The 21,443-nt window shown below is 26.5% G+C and overlaps 1 protein-coding gene across 5 annotated transcripts in view; it reads right to left on the bottom strand.

The window, feature by feature from the left end:
* LOC103573304 (papilin) overlaps nucleotides 1–18,850 on the bottom strand; it is a 116,080-nt gene extending 97,230 nt beyond the window's left edge. For 4 of the 5 annotated variants that reach the window (XM_053741431.1, XM_053741435.1, XM_053741433.1 and 1 more), the window contains exon 1: nucleotides 17,674–17,865. In XM_053741431.1, coding sequence (XP_053597406.1) covers nucleotides 17,674–17,696 — 23 coding nt within the window. In that variant the 5' untranslated portion in view covers nucleotides 17,697–17,865. Of the gene's footprint in view, nucleotides 1–17,673; nucleotides 17,866–18,542 lie in introns of those variants that run through there. The other variant, XM_053741432.1, reaches the window with a different exon arrangement.
* Nucleotides 18,851–21,443: the final 2,593 nt, after the last annotated feature.

Below are 21,443 nucleotides of genomic sequence, written 5' to 3'. Positions count from 1 at the left end.
ATGGGATACTTGTAAATTTTGCACCAGTTTTCTTATGGTCCGGTGTTACAATACGCCCATAGTAAAATTTGTTGAAAATTTTTCACGGGCCCATAGAAAAATTTATTGAAAATTTTTCACAGTGTACTTTACACTTTTTCATTGATTGAAATAAAATATTAAATGTCCAAAAATAGAAAAGTGATCATAACTGGTACTTCTACCCTATTTAATAGCAATATACAACCTTTTTTTCATATCTAAAAATCGAAATTATTATAAATACACTCAATAAAACCTTAAAAAAAATAAATCAATTAATCGCAAGCGGCATAAATATAAGTGTTTTGATTTGAGCTAAATTAGTACGTTATGTTCATAAGGTGGCGATCGATAGCGCGTGACGTATATTTATTAGAGTAACGATATTACAGAATACTTACAACAACATTAGATATACATATTTTTGTAATATAGATAAATATACCTAACGATACTCGAGATAGTTAATTGAAAAATACTTTTTTTTCTGTGCTACGTAGCTTTATTGAAAATCAATATTAATAATAAAAAATTATTTAAATTTTATCAAGCCAAGTAAGTATATAATTTAAATACCAAACTATTTAATATATTTTAATTTAAATAAGTAAAAAAATTTATTGATCGAAATATCAATAATTCAAGTAATTAGGTTAATTACTTTTGTGCTAATGATTCGAATAATTAATATATATTATACTCTTATAAATTATTATTTTCTCTCAACAATCCTCGAATTTTTTATTTTATCGAAGTACGAAATAAAAATGCTATTCATTGACTTTATCTCTATTAAGCAGTCTCTGAACATTCATCGCAACGTTAAACCTTTTTTTTTTCAGGCACGAATTCTGAATAAATTTTTAAGAAGATTAGTATGAAAACTATCGTGAAAAATTACATTGTATCAAAAAGTTAATGGTGATGTAAATGCAACTGAATTTTATGATTAAAATTCAAATTTCGGAGTAAAAGTTCAAATTTAAAAAGATTGTAATGTTAGAAATTATTATTTTTTTTAATTCTGTAAATTTTCAACTTGTAAACTTGATGAAAAATCCTCAACAGACGTAAGGACATATACATCAACACGATAGATTGCACGGAAAAAAGAGCATAGTTAAAAAATTACAGTTTCTACAGTAAAAACGGGTCTTCGGGGTAAAAATCTTTAAACTTTAAAGCTTAAACTGTAATTTTAGAAATTTGTTATAGTAATAAAATTAATGCAATTTTAAGGAGCAAATTTTTTCTGCCTTCGTATCCACCAATGATGTGAAATGTAATTTTTCTTCATGTATTCTACATAAAGAAAAATTTGATTTAATGAAATTTGATCAAATTTCAGAAATGTTTTTTTTTTACAGCTTTTTTTCAGGACACCCCATTTTGCCCGCCAGAAGTAAAAATTTTATTTATTAACGGCAACTAAAAATTTTGTCTATTTACCTTGAATATTATTGAAAAAAAAAGATTTAGCGTATTTTAGTCTTCAAAAACTTAGTATTTCCTTAGTTACCCCGTTTTGCCCCCCCCCCTCTCCTATGTATTAACGAAATAAAATACTAAATTTTTCAAATTGTAAAAGTAAGTCAATACACTGTTATAAAAATTGTTTGAATTTTCAAAACATTGTATATAACGCAATAATCACATACATTTGTGCTTAAAATTTCATTACTAATTTCATATGGAATTTAAGATACACAGTTTTGAATTTTCAAATTAACACTTTAGATTTTCAAATACTTCGTTTTGAATTTTCAAATACAATTTTTTTAATACTAAGTACTTTGTTTTTAATTTTCAAACACTTTCATTTTAATTTTCAAATAGATGAATTTGAAAATCTGAAGCGTTCATTCGAAAATTCAAAAGCGCGGAATTTAAATTCTATACGATCGTTACAATGAAATTCCAAACACAATTGTATGTGTTTATTGCGTTATATACAATGTTTTGAAAATTCAAACAATTATTTTAACAGTGTATGGTTACATGGAAATTAAAGACTATTAGGTATATAAAGTAACAAAATGTTTATTGATAAAACTTCAAAATTTTGTAAACTGTCATCAATTCCTTATAAACAACATTATAAATTTTTTTTTTTTTATTAACCATTGTTATAATATAATATAATATAGCGGGTAATTACATTTTTTTTCTTAAACGTTCAAAAAAGTAGAAGTTAAATAAATATTATAAAGTTAAATCACATTTTAATATTTAAATCAGTATAAAACTATATTATGTTTATTAGCATTATGCTATATCACCTTTAATACTGTATAATGTCAATGATGTTCAGTTCAATCACAAGTTTTATTTACTATATCTTATCGAGGAAATAAAAACTAAACAACAATAAAGTTTGATGTACACCACTCACAATACTCACATTTATTATATATTTAACAAATTAGTATTAATACACAATCCTTGATTACTGAACGCGCAGCACGTCACGCGCAGAAATTTCATATACGAGTTTTTGAATTTTCAAATAAGTATTATGAAATTTCAAACGGAATTATTAAAATTCAATAAGTCTTAGAATTTTTAATACTTGCCTTGAAAATTTAAAAAACAAATATAAATTTTAAGTACGTTTACTAAAATTCATATTCTTTTTCTTAATTTTAAATACCAGCTTGATTATTAAATTACGTACATTAAATTTGAAGCTTTTTTTATTGAAAATACAATTCAAATATCTAGTTATGAAAATTCAATTCCTTTTGTATTGTAATTTTAAAATTATTTTTTACCGTGTACAGATAATTTCCATCACACAAACAGGTATTAATATGTAATAAAGAATACTTTTTTAATCCAAATAAAATCGAAAGAATTTTTTAATTAACGCCATGGTATTTGTTCAGTATCGAGAATATGTATAATGAAGATAAAAAATAATATAGTTATAAAAAAATATTATTATGAAAGAAATGTTGAATATCAATGAACAGAAAAAGATCAATAGTCAATTCAGCGAGTGGATGCTCATTAAGGACGTATTGGTAATAGAGGCGCTAATTAATAGAGACAGTAGCGATGACACACAACTCATGCACAAATGTCTCATACACCTGCTAGTAGTAAAGGCAGGCGCGTGTTTCACGAATGCTGCAGGACACACACCACCGCGTCAATTGAATTAATTGCCAGTGCCATTAACATTCGGACGTATACGCCCTACCAATTCAAATCCTATATCATACTATTCTGATTTATCAAGCTTATCCTATCATAAATTTATCATTTATTATTTATTTATGATATATATTTATTTATTTTATTACACATCAATCCTAATTATTAATTAACATCTATATAATTTTTTTTGAATTTATTAAATAGACATATTTTATATAATTATAAGCATATCTCATCTTGTTAAGATTATATTTAACATGCACAAAAGACATCCTTTCCTCGAATTATTTCTTATATACTTATCTCGCGACTTAATCTCTTTACCCGTGTCTTGATGATTTGTTGAGGTGAGACAATATTCAGAACTTGTGGATTTAAGGCAATTTGTTAACCGCAAGCTTACTAAAATGTACCGTAACTTTTTTTTTTATATGAAAAAAATGTAAATAAAATATACATAACAATACAAGTCGCGTTATAAAAAAGAAGAACCGGAAAGTAGTACACCTAAATCATAATAAATAGGGAAGTCCACCGGTGAATAAAAATAAAAAAATTTTATATAAAACTACACATGGCATAATATCTATTCAAATACTCCTGCTTGTTTGAATTTTTTATCTTAGTCATTAATTATTTTACTTTTACAGATTAAATATAAAATAAATAAATTCGTTTTAAATTTAATATTTCAAAAATTATAAATATAATGTGTATTTGAATTTTAAAATAGTCAATGAGAATTTTTTAATTAATAAATTATTTACTTCTTTTGTATAGTAAAATTTTATTAATTAAAAGTATGTAATTAATTGACTTGTCATAATATTTGATTAAAAGATTAAATTTGTAAGTATTAGTCATCATTTATTTATAAATAAATGATAAATTACACGGAGAAAAAATTAAAGGAACTGTTCCTAGTACGTTTATGAAATATCATGCCATACCGTTATGGTAATGATTACTTGGGATTATGGGATGTAGACCCATACTTTTTGGGAAGGTTTCCATAAATATGGTAACAATTCCTATCATTATGGTAACAGTTCCCATATCGCATGTGAAAGAATCATGGTAATGATTACCATACTCATAGGAATAGTTCCCATAAGCAAATAGGAACCAATCCTATAACCACATTGTAACAGTTCCTAAGCGTATATGGTAATGGTTACCATAATATTATGGTAATCATTCCCATAATGTATAGGAATTATTACCATAATATTATGGGAATGGTAACCATAATATTATGGGAATGGTTACCATAATATTATGGGAATGGTAACCATAATATTATGGGAATGGTTACCATAATATTATGGGAATGGTTACCATAATATTATGGGTATGGTTACCATAATATTTAGAAATTATAATAATTTTTTTTTGTAATAAGCGTTTTTTTTGTAAATTTAATCTTTTTGTGAAACTATATCACAATGAAATATTATTTTTGGTCAGATAAAAATTAATTTGTAAATAATAATAATAATAAATAACTTCATAATAATTTACACTGCAAAATTCTATAAAAATAAAAATTATTATAATTTCTAAATATTATGGTAACTATTCCCATAATATTATGGAAACTATGCCCATAATATTATGGTAACTGTTCCTATAATATTATGGTAACGATTACCATAACATTATAGTAACCATTACCATAGATACATAGTAACGACTACCATACTTCCATAGGAACTATTCCGATACCGTATGGGAATTATATCCATAATTATAGGAATGGTTACCATAATATATATGGGTGCCGTTCCTATAATCAACATTTCAAAAAAACCAGTTACCATGCAGTATGGGAACCATTTCCATAATATATTCTAACTGTTACTATAATTTTCTCTCTGTGTACGTGTCGGAATAAATTAATATACTGATAAAAAATAATGATACTATTAAAATATTAAATCATTGAATAAATTTAGTAATTAATTATATTTAATTAAATTTGAATTCTCAAAATTTGGACATTAGCAGTAACTTTTAATTAATTTTAGTTAAATGTTTTTTTTTTTCACCCAAACTGCATTTATTGATAAATAAACTAAAATGTTATTTAAATAAATTCAAATAATTATTAACGAATGTTAAAATTTAATAATCCACAAAACCTTGAATATTTAAATTGAATAAAATTATGAAAAAAGTCATAAAGTTATAGAATCAAAGCGAAACCGGCCCTGTGGGCAAGACAAGCTTTTTATCTTTTTTAAGTTAAAAACTATTAAGATATAATGGAGTTTTTTATATTTTGTTTACCTTCTAATATACAAAAAAGTCTATTAAAATTTTTATAACGTTTTTATCATTTATTGTAGTAGAAAAAAATTCTAAAAATCTTCCAAGCCTCTGTTTCCCTGTGTCCATACTTTGTATACATACTTGACAGTAAACGAGCGGCTGTGAAACACGCGATTATTAATCCGCAATGAGATACTTATCATGTATGATCTAGCATACTCGACATTCGCATTTATGCGTCGACAGTTTCAGAATCCACTGGCATTTTGGTGCTATAATAAACGTCCGTTATCTCTTGAATATTGTGTCCGCATGCACACGAAAATGTTAACGGGAGCGAGATGGTAAAAAGTCGAGTAAGCAAGCAACAGACAGAGATAGAGAGAAAGTGAAAACGAAAGAGATTTCATTACAGATTAGGCCGGAAGCGGCGATTGCGTCTAGAATAACGTGAAAACTCGTTTTATTCACCTTGTCAACTGCTTCAGCATCATCGATAATTACTGATCCAATGATGAAACACATTCTTCAAAAGTATCTAACACCATATATCAATAAACTTTTTTTTTAATTCGTTTACAAATAAAAAGAGTCAATGCTGAACAAAATTGTTTTTTAGGTTCCATTTATTTTAAATAATTCTTAATTAAATTATCATTGAAACCTTTTTTAATCTTATATACGAACTACGCCAATGCCTCATATCAATTTATACGAATATAGATGTAGACGTAGATGACTATACGCGTAATCGCGTTACCCAAAAGTTTATAAATATACAATCTTAAGGTCCATGACACTTTAAATCGTCTTACACCCACATTAAACATCACAATGGTATGCCGTTGTTTAGACGTCGGCATATATATATAAATATATATATGAGATTTAAATAAGACTTTATTTATATTATATAGTCTATGTCTTCTATAAACAGCAGGATATTAAGTCATCATATCATATTAGTATTAATAGCGGTCAAGATCAACGAATTCAAACACCATACGAAAAAATGGTTTTGATATGTATGCACACTGTAAAAAAAACGGTGTAAAAACACGTTACTTTGGTGTTAATTTTTTTTTAGTGTTAAGCGGCGTTGAAAACAAGATCGTTTTATCTTTCAAGTGTGAGACGTGAATTCTGTTTCACATACAAACAAAAAATGTTTTACTGTTTCAATAATTAATGATAGGCGAATTTACTAACTTATGGAGAAATCCCGAAACAAAAAATACATTCGGATTTAAGTCTTGAAGTCCTCAATGAGGTTTTTGAGGATTAATTAAGAATCTGAAGATGGACAACAGTATAAAAAGTTATCCTAGTTTAGCCCTCAAAGTAGTAGATTCGACCAATTTTACCACTTTAAGGACCAAACTAGAGTAACATAATATAAAGCCTCAAAATACTCAAAACATACAGGAATAATTTTATCCACATTTGAACCTCAAAAGTCTCATTCGACGTATTCTCTCCCCTCCCTTTTCTATCTAAAATTGTTAAAAGTCCGAAATAACTTTTCATTCATTGAGGATTTTGAGGTCTTAGTTATAATTTAAAATCGATAAATTATCCACCTTTAGACCCCATAGTTCTCATCGAAGATTTTTAGTACTAAAGTAGAGTTACACGGAGAGAAAATTATGGTAACTGTTCCTAGTACGTTTATGAAATATCATCCCATACCGTTATGGTAATGATTACTTGGGATTATGGGATATAGACCCATACTTTCTGGGAAAAGTTTCCATAAGTATGGAAACAATTCCTATCATTATGGTAACAGTTTCCATATCGCATGTGAAAGAATCATGGTAATGATTACCATACTCATAGGAATAGTTCCCATAAGCAAATAGTAACCGATCCTATAACCTTATTGTGATGGTTCCTAAGTGTACATGGGAATAAGCCCTATATATTATGGTAACTTTTCCTATAATATTATTGTAAACATAACCATCATATTATGGTAATGCTTACCATAATATTATGGTAATCATTCCCATAATGTATGGAAATTATTACCATGATATTATGGTAACCGTTACCATAATATTATGGTAACGATTACCATGATTCCATAGGAACTATTCCGATACCATATGGAAATTATACCCATAATTATAGGAATGATTACCATAATATATATGGGTGCCGTTCCTATAATCAACATTTGATAAAAACCGGTTACCATGCAGTGTGGGAACCATTCCCATAATATATTGTAACTGTTACCATAATTTTCTCTCCGTGTACTTTCTGAGCGGCAAATAAAACATCAAAGGAATTGAGGCTTTTGAAAACTAAAATAGAATTTTTTTATTGACTCGGGCAATCCAAATAATATTTGTCCACAATTACAATTCAATGTTATTGTATAAATATGGGAAATAGATTTTAATGATTGAAGCTCTTTGCATGGTGATTCAGTGAGAAAAATAAAATACAATTATCAATGGTAAATTTATCATCTTTAAATCAGTTATTACCTTGACGAATTTGTGCAATTTGTTCAGTTTAATTAAAGTGACATTGCTTACTTTACAAACGATAAAATTGTTTTTATCTCAATTAACGATAATTTTGTAATTTTAACAAAACATTATTATTATTATTTTTTTCTGTTTTATAGATTTTAAAACAGTTATACTCACACCCTTACACACCGGTTGGATAACACCGCAAAAGAGCACCGTTACACTGTGTCCATCTTAACACAACTTTTTTTACAGTTTATATATATAACAATTAAATTTTCAAATAAAAAAAATTTAATGCGACAGTTAAATCTCATAATTTTACCTGATCTCTATGTATTATAATTCAGTCACTTAAAGTGGGAACCGTATTTTATGACAGATTTATGTGGCAGATTTAAACACTGACAGATCTGGATTCATAATTTGTTTGGATTAAATTATTATATTAATTCATTTAATAATTTTATCTAAAATAAAATTAAAATTGTATACGGAAAAAAATGAACTATATAAATTGAGAAAGGACAAGTAATATAATGATGAAGTAATCAGTAAATATTATCATTCTAAATAGTAATTTTTCATATATAATTAAAACGTGAATAATTATAGAATAAGTATTAAATTTTTTGTCTAGGCTAGAAAAATTAATATTTGAACTTTAAAAATGGTAATTGATACTTAGAAAATTTATGATACGTATTACAAAATTTATTGTTTTCATGTTAAAATTCTCTATATTGGCACCCAGATGCCGGGTTATAATATCAAACATTAATTTTTAAAGTTTATTTTTTCCGGTATAAGTATATATGTACGTCTAGTTATATTTAAATGAAATAAACATGAGTTTAAAAAAATTTTTACAATTTTAAATGAGACTGCTATTGTATTAAACTTCAAACGTTCGTCAATCTTTGTAAGTATACGAAATGTGTGAGATCAATAAGCATGAAAAGCCGATTTAAAACGGGTTTATTCCGAAAATTGAGGCGAGAAGAAAAGGATTGAGTTTTGAGAGAATAAGAAATAAATGAATCATTGAACCAGATGTTGGTCATAGGGACGACGAAGACTACCTAGCCCAAAAGCGAGACTGGATAAGGAAGCCACGAGGGATTATATGTATTATAAACTATAATAGGATCCCCGACATTCCTATGAGAACAGGTCTCACTGTGCCATATTCATAAGCGACACCTGGAACAATGAAAACCCTATATCTTTCTATTTAAATTATTTCACATCTTATTTTATTTTTGTCACTTGAGAACTTTGTTCATTAAAATGTATAATTTATAAAGATATTAGATTCCCATAAAATATTTACATATGTTTTTTTTTCACATATATAAAGGCTTGTTAATTTTACGAGTTTATTTTTTTTTCATCAACCAGACGATTGATTTTTTTAGAATCGTAATCATAAGAAGGAGGTGGGGGCAAAACGGGGTACTTGAGAAAATACTAAGTTTTTGAGGACTCAAATACGCTAAATCTTTTTGTTTTGAATTATATATTGAAACTAAATAAAAAAAAAATTTCAGTTGCCGTTGAAATAAAAGAAAAATTTTCACTTTTGAGGGTAAAATGAGGTACTCCCTATAAAAGGTGAAAAAAAAAAATTTCTGCATGTTAAATAAATTTTATTAAATTAATTTTTTTTGTAAATAATTTACCTGCATGAAAATAATGTATAGTTCTCAAGTATACTACAAAGTATAGCCATGTGTATACTTTTTATAAATGCGGCAAAATATTTCATAAATAAATAAATGAAGAAAAAACATTTTACACAATTATTGGATCCAAAGGAAAAAATAAATTTTTTTTTTTTATAAAATTTTGAGGCTACCCCGTTTTACCCACCCTCTTCCTCTACTCCTAAATAAATAACATAAATCAATTAAAAAATAATTATAAAATTGAAGGAATAAAATGTAAGATAATATTCAAGTTAAATAAAATCTTTAGATGAAATATAAAAATAAATAAAGATTGTACTCTTCTATTAAATAATACTGTAGACCAAGAGATCAGTAGCTGGTAGAGGAAGCCTTGGATCACGAGAAAAAGTAATAGAGAATGAAAATGGTATGAACGAAGATAGACATGATGTGAAGTAAAAGAACAGAATGACTGAAGAATAAAGGAGAAAGAGAAAGAAAAAAGGAATGATGTGTATTGGTATGCGAACAAGTGAGTGACGTGTGAGGGTGCGAAAAACAAGAAAGAGAAAGGTAAAAAATGAAGAAGAAAGATGTGAAAAGCAAGTACGAGTTGATATGAAGTCAAGTGAGAAAGGAAGTTTGTGAGAAAAATATATTGGGTGTGCCGGTAGTGCGATGAGGAAACAAGAAGAACTAAGAGCAACAGAGTGCAACGTTTAAGGCTTTTGTACCATCAGGGTAACATGCGCAAGTAAAGCCTTCACTTGCTATAAACGTTACTACGACCAAGGGAAAACTATCGTACGACTGTGGCGTAAAAGAGATCGAGAGTAGAATAATCTAAGTGGAATAAAATGTTTTTAGAGAAGCTGTCTGTCGAGAAACACTGACGGACATTTTAGTACATAATCAAGACACTTAGGAAGAAAGATAAATGTTGAGTAAAATTAATTTATATTTATAGATATATATATAGACATATTATTTATGTATAGTTGTTTAAAAAAATAAAACGATAATAAAATTAGATGAAATCATCTCAAACAATCGATGGGTCATACAGAGGGAGAAAAGTCAATGCAACAGGTCGCTGGATTTTAACCCGAGTGGTGTAGCCTACTTCAAATTCCAACTTAAAATAGTTTATATTATTTTTAGGGTTTGCTATCTTTTTTAATTTCGTTTTATTTCATTTGCTTTTAATTAAAAAAAAACTACTTTTATTTTCTAAGTAAATTGTATCTATTAATGTCTAAAACTCTGGTGTTGTGGGTACATACATTTGTAAATTTTTAATCTTGATATATTTGATATATATGCGAGTATATGTATGGCCGTATTTTATGATTGGATCGTTGGTTTTTTTTTTAGTATATAAAGATAAATTTAAAATGGTTGGATCGTACGTGGACTGTATGTATTATGGTGGTACGTCTATAGACATGTATACGAGAAAATAAAGTAAAACGATATATTATTTATTGTATTGACTATTTTATTAGAATAAAATAAATATATGGTAAATAATTTTCCGGTTAGTTATTTAAGCTGTTTACTACAATTTTGATTTTAATTATTGAAATTTTCGATTATTTATTGACGTATATATTCAAAAAATATGAGGAAATAACTCGTTATATTTTTTATAATATTCATTGATCAAGTTATCGAATAGTGATGATAGTATGAAAATAATAAATAAATAATTTATATTATAGTTTATTCATTTAAAAGATAAAATCGATTTATAAATCTCCGGATATTGCAATGATATATATCCGGTTACCGGTACCTATATTTATTTATCATTATATCAACATAAATATATGTATATTGATATTAAACACAATAATACGTTACTAATTCAATTTAACAATTTCAAAATAAAAAATTATGAATTTAATTATTTTCTAATCAATCATCTTTATTTCAATTGTTATCAGTAAAAAAAATTTAATTATATAAAAACTGATTGATATGCATAAAAAGTATTACAAAAATTGAGCATTAAATAAAAATCTCAAAGAATTACAAGTCATTGCAACGGACATAGCAGCCGGTTTCATTAAAGATATACAAAAAAATTAAATTATTTTTATTTTTATTTTATTACTTTTTTTTTTTCGACCACGTACAGATTCATTCTCTACGCCCTCACGACGTATATTCAGGGCGGACCTACCACTTTGAGCTTTGACTTGCCGATAACCCGATGGAATGTACATAAACTAACATATATACATATATATATAATACCAGCCATATGTGCTGTGTTAACCAATGTATTTTCATTCATTTTATATTTCTACCATAACATAAAAATACTTCATAAAAAAATATACTATTTCATTAAGGACATTTATATTTCTTTATTTTTCACTGTCTTTATTATTTCTTCAACATTAAATCGATATTTATGATCGAAATTGAAAAAAGAAAATAAAAGTAATAAACATCTTTTTTAATAAAAGTTAAAAATAAATTTAAATTTTCGTCAATCAAACTGATGTTTGAAGAAAAATTCCTTCATTCATCTTGTCTTAAGTTAAGTAAGTCTTACCGCACTTTTTTTGTCTCCTCTGATAATACAAGATTTTTTATGCCGAAATAATTATTATGATTAAACAGGAAAAAATATATAGTAGCATGAAAAGTTAACAAAAAACAAATCATCATGCATATTTTAAAGACTTAATCCGTATTATTATAAAAGTATACGACTACTTATATACTGCTTAATTATCACACTATGTCTGATTATAAACTTTTTATGAATAACCAACAAAGACGTTACGTTTTAAAAAAGTTTAGCTTCTAAAATAACATGGACATTGTATGTTATCATTCTTTTAAATATGTAACATTAAATATTTACTATTTTTTATAATATGACATTTCATATTTGCCATTTTTCACCAAATTTACAGGGTAAATTTAATTATAGTTGATAAGACATTATTATTATTATTATTATTATTATTATTATTATTACTATTATTATTATTATAATAAATTGATACTTTTTATTTCATAAGTGGCTTATGGAATAGAAATTATGAATTTAATTATTTTCGCTAGATTAAATTTATTATACTTATTCAAATTAAATTTCTCGAGAAAGATCAAAGAATCTTTTGAACGGAGTTACGTTAATTGAAAAAAATAATCTCAAAGCTAAGTAAAGCTAATTTTTTTTTATTTCAACAAAAAATAATAGAGAAAAGCTTTTTATCATTACACTTCTTTAGTTTGCCATGAGTAACAAATAATATGTAATTAAGTAATTATAACTTACACTTGATTTAACAAACTTTGCTTTCGTGGTAATTAAAAAAATTACCTTTTGAAGTATATTAAAATCTCCATTGGTTTCGGTAAATATGGCTTTGAGCATGTGAGTAATTTTAATTAAATTCAAATTTATCAAAATAATAATTAAAAAATAAAAAATTTATAAAATTAGATTTTTAAATTAAATCTTAATAAAAATAAAATTTAAAAAATATTTATTACATCACTGTCATTCCGTATATATATATACAAATATCTATGTAGCTAACGATAATATTTACATATTTCCAAATATTATATTTTCCCAGCCATGTCATCATCGTTTAATTCGTCATCACAAGAATTAAATTTAAAAACCAATAATTTTTAATATGTACGCGTTACTAATTTAATTAATGTCCCATTTTTTTCCGAGAAAATTAAATTATTTTTTGAATTCAACATAAGCGCTTTATGAATCAAAAAAATTAATATGGTATTTAAATTTGAGAAATAAAAAATAAAAATTAGAAAAATTAAATTTTCAATCAAGAAGGCAACAAAATGTAACATTTCAAAGCAAGTATTAAAAAAAAAAAATCGATTTTCATCGTATTCGCTTCTTAACAGTATTTTCTACTGACTACTCGGCCTCACATGTGAAGTCTTGCAAATTTTATTTTCTTCAATCGAATGCGAAATTTCATTCCGATACCTTTCAGCGAATTGCTTTCACTTGAAAAACCTTCGTTGCCACGGAAATTTGTTCGCTTGTAGCAAATCAAATCCAATCAAATTTATTCAACAATTGTTTGATATTTTTTCATTTATATTTCCACTAAATTTATTTACTTAAATAACAACAAAAATAATATTAATATTTTAATAAAATAAAAATATAATAAATGATGAATCAAGTTATTTTAGATGATAGATAAAATAATTTAAACCGTACAAAGAAAAGTAACAATCACACATCTAAAGACATTTCTATTTCTTCTTCATCGAGTCACGTTCCATTTGTAGGACGATATGTATCTAATAAATATAACATACGGCATTGAATGACGTTACAATTCAATTCCCATGTGATACTGTATATACTAAAAGATATTTCAGTGAGCCAGAAGACCAGCGAGTTTAAATGAACATGTGTGAAAACTTTTCCTTTGACTTTTTGATGGGAGGGGGAGAGTGAGTACCGTGACCCCGTACAGCATCTACGCCAACTGATCGTGTGTCACACGGGCAATGCTTTTTGTCTATGCCGACAAGTCCAAAAGCTATATGAAAGAAAATATAACGTCTTTACTTGGTTAAAGTTCACTCAGGCACTTTTAAAATTTTCTTTAAAAAATCCTTGATATATTTCCGACCTCCATTTATCTTTCTCTTGACTCTTGGTATACAAAAAATAAAAAAAATTCCTGAACTCTTTTGCATTTATAATCCTCTCCTCGCTTTCCCTCACTTTTACCATACTCTCAAACTCGTAAATTTTCATCCAGCACTTGCTAATAATTATTCTTCCATTTCATTTCATTCTCGTTAATGATAAAAGCTTCGTTATCATTAATTACTTTTTTTTTTTATTTTCACTTTTGTTAAATTATTATTTAATTAACAACATATATTTATATATAGATATATAATAATAATAAATTATTATGTGAAAATATGTAGTCATAATATGTTACATGAGAGTAAATATATTACGTATGTTGTTGACAGTTCATTTTAAAAAAATAACTCCTAAGTACTTTGACTTTTTTTTATTTATAAAGTAATGCCTCATAAAATGTTCAATGAGGGTAAAGTCTAACAGCTCAGTATATATACATATATATATATATATATGTAATAAAATTTATAGCATGAAACAGAAATATCAACTCACCCTTCGTCCTTTCTGTTACGCCGAAATAACCATAGAGAAGTAATGATATGAGTATGCCTGGTATTTTAAGATATGAAAAGTATATGTATTACTGTACATTGAGTGACGACTCACTAAAATATTATTTTCTGAAAAGCCGTACTCCTCAGCTCTCAGTATCATATTCTAACTCTTCAACCCTCTTGAAATAAGTGAGTTGTTTATATGAGATGAGAAAAGGTTAGTACTCTTAAAGAGATAAGCTTCATCAAGAGTTTGAAATACTTTAAACTCCACGACAGATACCAAAGCATACTCACATCCATACGAAATTTTAATTACATTTTTTTAAAATTATACTTCCAGCAACGCAAGTAAAAAAATTATTTTGAATTAAATTAATTGTTGTTTTTTACTGAAAATATTTATCACATTATCAATTTTTTTATTTTAAAGGAATTACGGTGAATTAGAATTTGTTACTATTAGAAGTCAAGTGGTTCTGAGTAAAAAAAAAATTACATAAAGGGACATCTCTAAAAGGGTTCACTATGAAGCATTGTCCTGTCAAGATTCTTACACAGCTAGTTAACAGAACACTGTATATACAAGAAGAAGAAATGAAAAAATATATCCGTGACAATGAGTTCTTTATTCTCAGCAGGTGGGTAACAACTTTAATGTAAATTATTAACGTAAAACTAAAAAATTAACGGTTTATAATTTTTTTTTTATTCATAACTTCTTATTTAATTGCATTATTTCCAAAACACTTTAAGAATTAATTATTGATAATTTTACAATCCGGCCAAATAAGATATTAATAGAGGATCAATTTTATATGAATAAAAAAAATGATTATAAATTAATAATGTAACCCGAATTGAAATATTAGACGTAAATTAAACGTTCTTAACGTTTTGAACGTAAATTGAACAATTTTTTTGTATTTTGATTCATAAAAAATTAGCAGTTTCATAAGTTATGATTTTAATTTCATAATAACATTAAACAATATATTTCGATATTTCGACGTTCTAATTAGCAAATTGTCTTTACTTTGCTCAAATAATATTTTTTCTGACTATTAGTATCCGAAAATTTCACAGAATCACCTATTAAAAAATATTAAGCGACAATTTGCTAATTAGAATGTCGATTTGTAATCACAATATTTATAACCTTGATATGAAATAATATATATACAAATATAAATATATAGTGTTAAGATAGAAGTATGAAACTGAAAAAAATTTTCAAAACGTTAAATTTACGTCTAATATTTTAACTCGGGAAAATATATGATTTTTTAAAAACTTTCATATAAATAATATATAAATTAAAGAAAGAATCAATGCATCGCGGGTGAGTAACGATGGCATCACATCGTTTAACTGACAAATGGTGTGGAGAGACCGACAAGCTGGGAAAACACGTGTTATCCAAACCGTCACTGCTCACTTTAGACGACTTGTACTGTTGAGTATAAGAGAAGAAAAAAAAAGATGCAATTAAAACAAGTAATAGCGCTGCATAGTTTGTATCGAATATACACTCCCCCGTCTTTTTCATTTTACTCTACGCCTACAGTTGTAGGATTTTTCGTTTTCTACATGCTAACAATTCAAGTGTACAAGTTTTTTGCACTTGCAAACTCATTTTAGTACGACTAAATCGTTTTTATTTTACTGTACAAACTGATAGCAACAAATGAATTTTTTTTTTTACTTTATTTCTATGTCACTTTTATTGAATGCTCAAAGGCTTTTTCTCGTCCACTTGTGAAATAGCATTTTTTTCTTTACTTTCTTCTCAATTTACATTGTTTGCCATTCGAGTGCAATCACTGTTACTCTACCAACATGTAAAATAACGTAACGAAAATTTAAGTTGAGCTTGGATTTATAAATATTTAAAATATTTTTTTAAAATTATAATCGTGAGGAATTTTTTTCTTATTGCATTTACGCAACTAATGCGAAATTCGTTCACGTTTTCCATAAACAAGTTAAATTATAATTTAAAAATTCAGACCGAGTCATATTAGATTATACTTTAATACATTATGTTCAGTGCTTTATTTTATATCCAAAGCTTTTAGATAAAAAATGGAAAAAAAAACATCTAGTAACTCTCATAGTAAATTATTAAATTTTAATTATAGACAAAAAATATTTATATTTTCGGAGTAGAATTCATCAGAAGTAATGAATAAAATATAAAATTTTAAATGGTTTACTATTTACGTTTTAATAAATAATATGATCATTATTTCTATGTAAAAAGTATCCTAAGAAAAATTAATATCAAATTAAGATCCAAGGTCGAAGATATCGAGAAATATCTAACAGTGTTTAAGAAGTACATATATATATATATATATATATATATATATATATATATATATATATGTATTCAGACACGCTCATTCTTTAGGGACTGGGAAGACCTCGTGAGTCACGAGAAGGCGATCCTCGTGAGAGAGCTTAACGATACAGACGGATTTCCGATCATCTAAAAATCTTGGTTGGAAGCAGCTAAGAACAGACAATCACGCGATAGTCACCTGGGGGTAAAATACTCAATAGCTAATACTAATAAACGAGCATTTAATGTGTTTGGTAATCATCTGATTTCAATTGTGTATTCTCATCAACTATATATATATACATATACAGAGTAAAAAATATGGTCTTAATTAAATGAATCTAAAAAAAAATTTCAGCAAAAATAAACCAAGATTTAAATTCTAAATTTTTTTTTGCTTAAACAAAAAGCTGAGTGAAATATCAAATTTACTCTCTACGCATATAAATAACCACTTAATAAAAAAATTTTTACACGAATAAATAATGAAAACTTGAAAAAAAAAAAAAAATATATATATATATATATGACATGTATATATAGATTCACGAACCACGTGTTGCGGACGTTGATCATTGCAGACTTGAAGCCAGATCTCAGCAGCTACAAAGAATTCCTCAGAAATGTTTGTTTTTCTTAGCTCGTTTTTAAAATTTTTTTTTTTTTTTACAAAGATAAATACACAATTTGATGTTATGTGAGTAAATATCTTATGTGGTGCGCGCGCGAACACCACCTCCGCATACGGGAGTCGGGCACTGACTGAAAACGAATAGCTCCAGCGGATTTCGTATGCCGCGTTGTGGAAGCTGCGCCGTCCTCTGTCTGCCGGGAGGCTAAGAGGCTGCGTCGACCGGTCAGGGACCACCAAACACAGATGAGACTACAATCTTTCTTCCTTCCTTCCTTCCTTTTAGTTTTTTTTTTTTTTGTTTTTGTTTTTGGTCACAATTCCAGAGGGTGAACAACGAACGCCGTTCCCATCGTCCTAATTACTTCTACTACTATGTACTTAATAGTTATACCATTACGTCTACATGTAAACTTTGATATTCTGTATATATATAATATATAACTATAGAAAATTGAGGTAATATAAACTAAAGCCTGAGGAAAATTTTATACTTAGGGGATTCATGAAATTTTATAAGCTTTTAATTGTTTTTGTTTTTACGTTAATAGTTAACTATGTTTTAATTACTTTTATTTTAATAAGCATAAATTATGTTTAAAATATGTAAATTAATAGTAAAAAAATAAAAAAATTAACGAGAGCTTTGGAGCAGTTAAATGAGATAATAAGTGTATGAACGTACAAATTTATAATTCATATCAACATACATGTACTTTAAATTTAAAAAAAAAAAATTTAATTTTTATATGATTGGATAAATGTCTAATTAAAAAATTTTAATCACTTACCAAAATCGTTGGCGCATATTGAATAGAAAAATACACAGTAAAAGTAAACTTTCTTTTATGAGGTTGTCAAATAAAAGTAAAGTTCGAAGCAAAAAAAAAAAAAAAAATTGAAAAATGATTAAAAACTTGAAATTATATCACACTTGTTAATAATTTTTTCAACGGGGAATTCCCGAACGAAAAAAAAAGTCTCAAAAGTCGTGAACAAGTTGAGCTGTCTCGCGTGTCTTCAAGCACTTATGTCAAACTGAACAACTGAATGAACAAGGTATGGTATGGTGTATCCTCCGCACATGTGGAGAACGATGTAACCCCTGATGTATACTGAAATGCCGATGGCAAAGCACGAAGAAGACAAGAGTCTGAATAAAGATAAATATATAATAATAATAATGAATAAAAGAGAAAGAAATAATGAAAGAAAAGAGGGGATTTTCAGCTCATTCATTCCAAGTATACGCCTCCACAAGTACTCCCATCGCCATCACTAGTGAAGCCGACTCTTGTCGGTTGATTATTTTTCTTCCTCTCATCTTCATCCCTTTCCTAGAACTTTCATAATAGTTTTTTTTTTTTATATTAACATATATTATCATTAATACAATTTATAATTATTTATACTTCAAGTTCTTATCAAAAGGAAATTATTTATTTTTGTGTTACAAATTTCTGATAATAGACCACAACACAATTTTCGTGTTGAGGTGTGCAAAATATGTTAAGTATATCTGTATTTATTTTTTTTCAAACTAAGCTGATAGAAATGAATGTGAGTACTTAAAATAGATTTTGTTGACTTAAGAATTCCTTTGATTTTAATTTTTCAATCAATTAAATATTTTCCACAAAAAAAATTACTTAATAAAAAAATTGATGATTAATTCTTAAGACTAAATTTCATATTTTTTATAATTACTAGAAAAACTTTTACAGGTGAAAAATTATTTCGTATCACAAAATTTTTTTTTTTTTTCAGTGTAATAACTTATCAAAAGGAAATTTTTTATTTTTTAATCATACAATACATACTTTTAATAATATACTACTTCAAATCCAATAAAATACACGGAAAAAAATAAACTTAAAAAATTAGTGTTTGAAAATATAACCTGGGACCCGGGTGTCAACACGGGGAATTTTAACACTGCAAATAATAAATTTTATAATACGTGTTGTCAATTTTCTAAGGATCAGTTACAATTTTTAAAGTTCAGAGGGGTATGCGAATACTCGAAACTTGGAATTATTCGAGGCGAATCGAATCGAACAATTCGATTCAAGATTCGCCTCGAAGATTCGAACTATTCGAAAGATCCGAGTATTTCAAACTTTTTTGAAACTTACGTTCATTGAGTTTATGGTCATATGGACTATTTTTGGGTACAAATATAAATAATATGTGTTTCAATTTAATAAAGCCATAAATAGTATGTAATTACTTCTGAAATATCGAAGCAGAAATGAAAAATTCCAGTAAAATTTGGAAAATCCAAAAGTGCACGACTCATAATGCTCATTTATTATGAAATAATAAAATAATAAAAAAATGGCGGGAAGCATAAATAAATTTAAAATATATACAATTTTCTGTCATTAAAATTTGTTGTTTTTTTTTTTTTTAATTATATTAGTCATTTTTTATTATTATAAAAGAATTTTCTCAAAATATTTCGGTTAATAACAAAAAAAATATATGTAAATAAAAACAAATAAAAAAAAAAGAATTGAATTGAAAAAATTCAGGCTTACCAATTAGCAATAACACAAAAAAAAAACAGCTGTACTAGGACGGTAATGTGCAAGCGCCCCTGATGGAATAAATATACGTATAATGTACAGATATATCACCATTTATGTTAATTTTACATAGATATATATATGTGTATAGTTATACAGCCTTTCTATTCTTTTATTAATTGTAATTAAACGACACTAAGTTACCTAGCCATTTTAAATAGGGGATCTACAAATCTTTCAAAGAATTTTTTTAAAAAAAATTTGATTCAATTACTGGACTTTTTCACAAGTTATCGTGTATACGGGATTCATACTTGACCGACAGGAAATTTTTTTAAACTATTTTGATGTTTTGTCGGTTTTTATTGAACTATAATAAATTTTTGAAAAGTATGGAATTAATCTCCATTAAATTATCTTCAAAATGGTGTGCAACATATCTTAATTCCGTGAATCAACAAAAGTATAATAATAGAAATAGTTGCCGAAGTGAGGCGAAAAAAATTTTTCGATCGTAAAACACTCTCTGATGCTTCGCATCATGAGTCGTGCAAAAACAATTAATTAAATTTGATTTACTAGATTTTAAAACAAATTATATTACTTCAATATTAATTAAATCAATTAATAAAGACTCAAAAAAGTTTCTTATAATTCGAATCTTTCAAGCTATTCGAATCTCGAACTATTCATCCCTAGTAAACCCACTAGTAATAACACCCCTAGTAAAAATGTATTATTTTATTAAAATATACTTACACAGCTTTCCATAACACAAAAAAATATTAAATTTGACTATTTGACTATTGTTTAATTAAATGTCTTTCTTTGACCAATAATTAGAGCAATTTAGAGCAATTGGAATCCCTCCTTGAGACATGAATGTATAATTGATTACAAGAAATTTAACAAACCTAAACTAGTTTTAAAATGAACGAAACTTAAACTATATTTAAACTTGTTAAGATACTGTAATTATACCTTTATGTACTATAACTTTGAACTCTGCACATTTATTCTTAGTGTTACGGAAGATCTTAGTTCTTGAAATGATCGTAATCAATTAATGAAAGGAAAAATTATTTAAAAAAATTTATAACAAAAATTCAAAATTTTATCAAGTCACTACAACTTTTAATTAAAGTCTTATATATAATTATTTTA

Source organism: Microplitis demolitor, chromosome 8 (assembly GCF_026212275.2).
Source record: "Microplitis demolitor isolate Queensland-Clemson2020A chromosome 8, iyMicDemo2.1a, whole genome shotgun sequence".
In the NCBI taxonomy this organism is placed as follows: domain Eukaryota; kingdom Metazoa; phylum Arthropoda; class Insecta; order Hymenoptera; family Braconidae; genus Microplitis; species Microplitis demolitor.
Note: the sequence above shows the minus strand (reverse complement) of the source record. Positions and strands in the feature narration are given on the sequence as shown.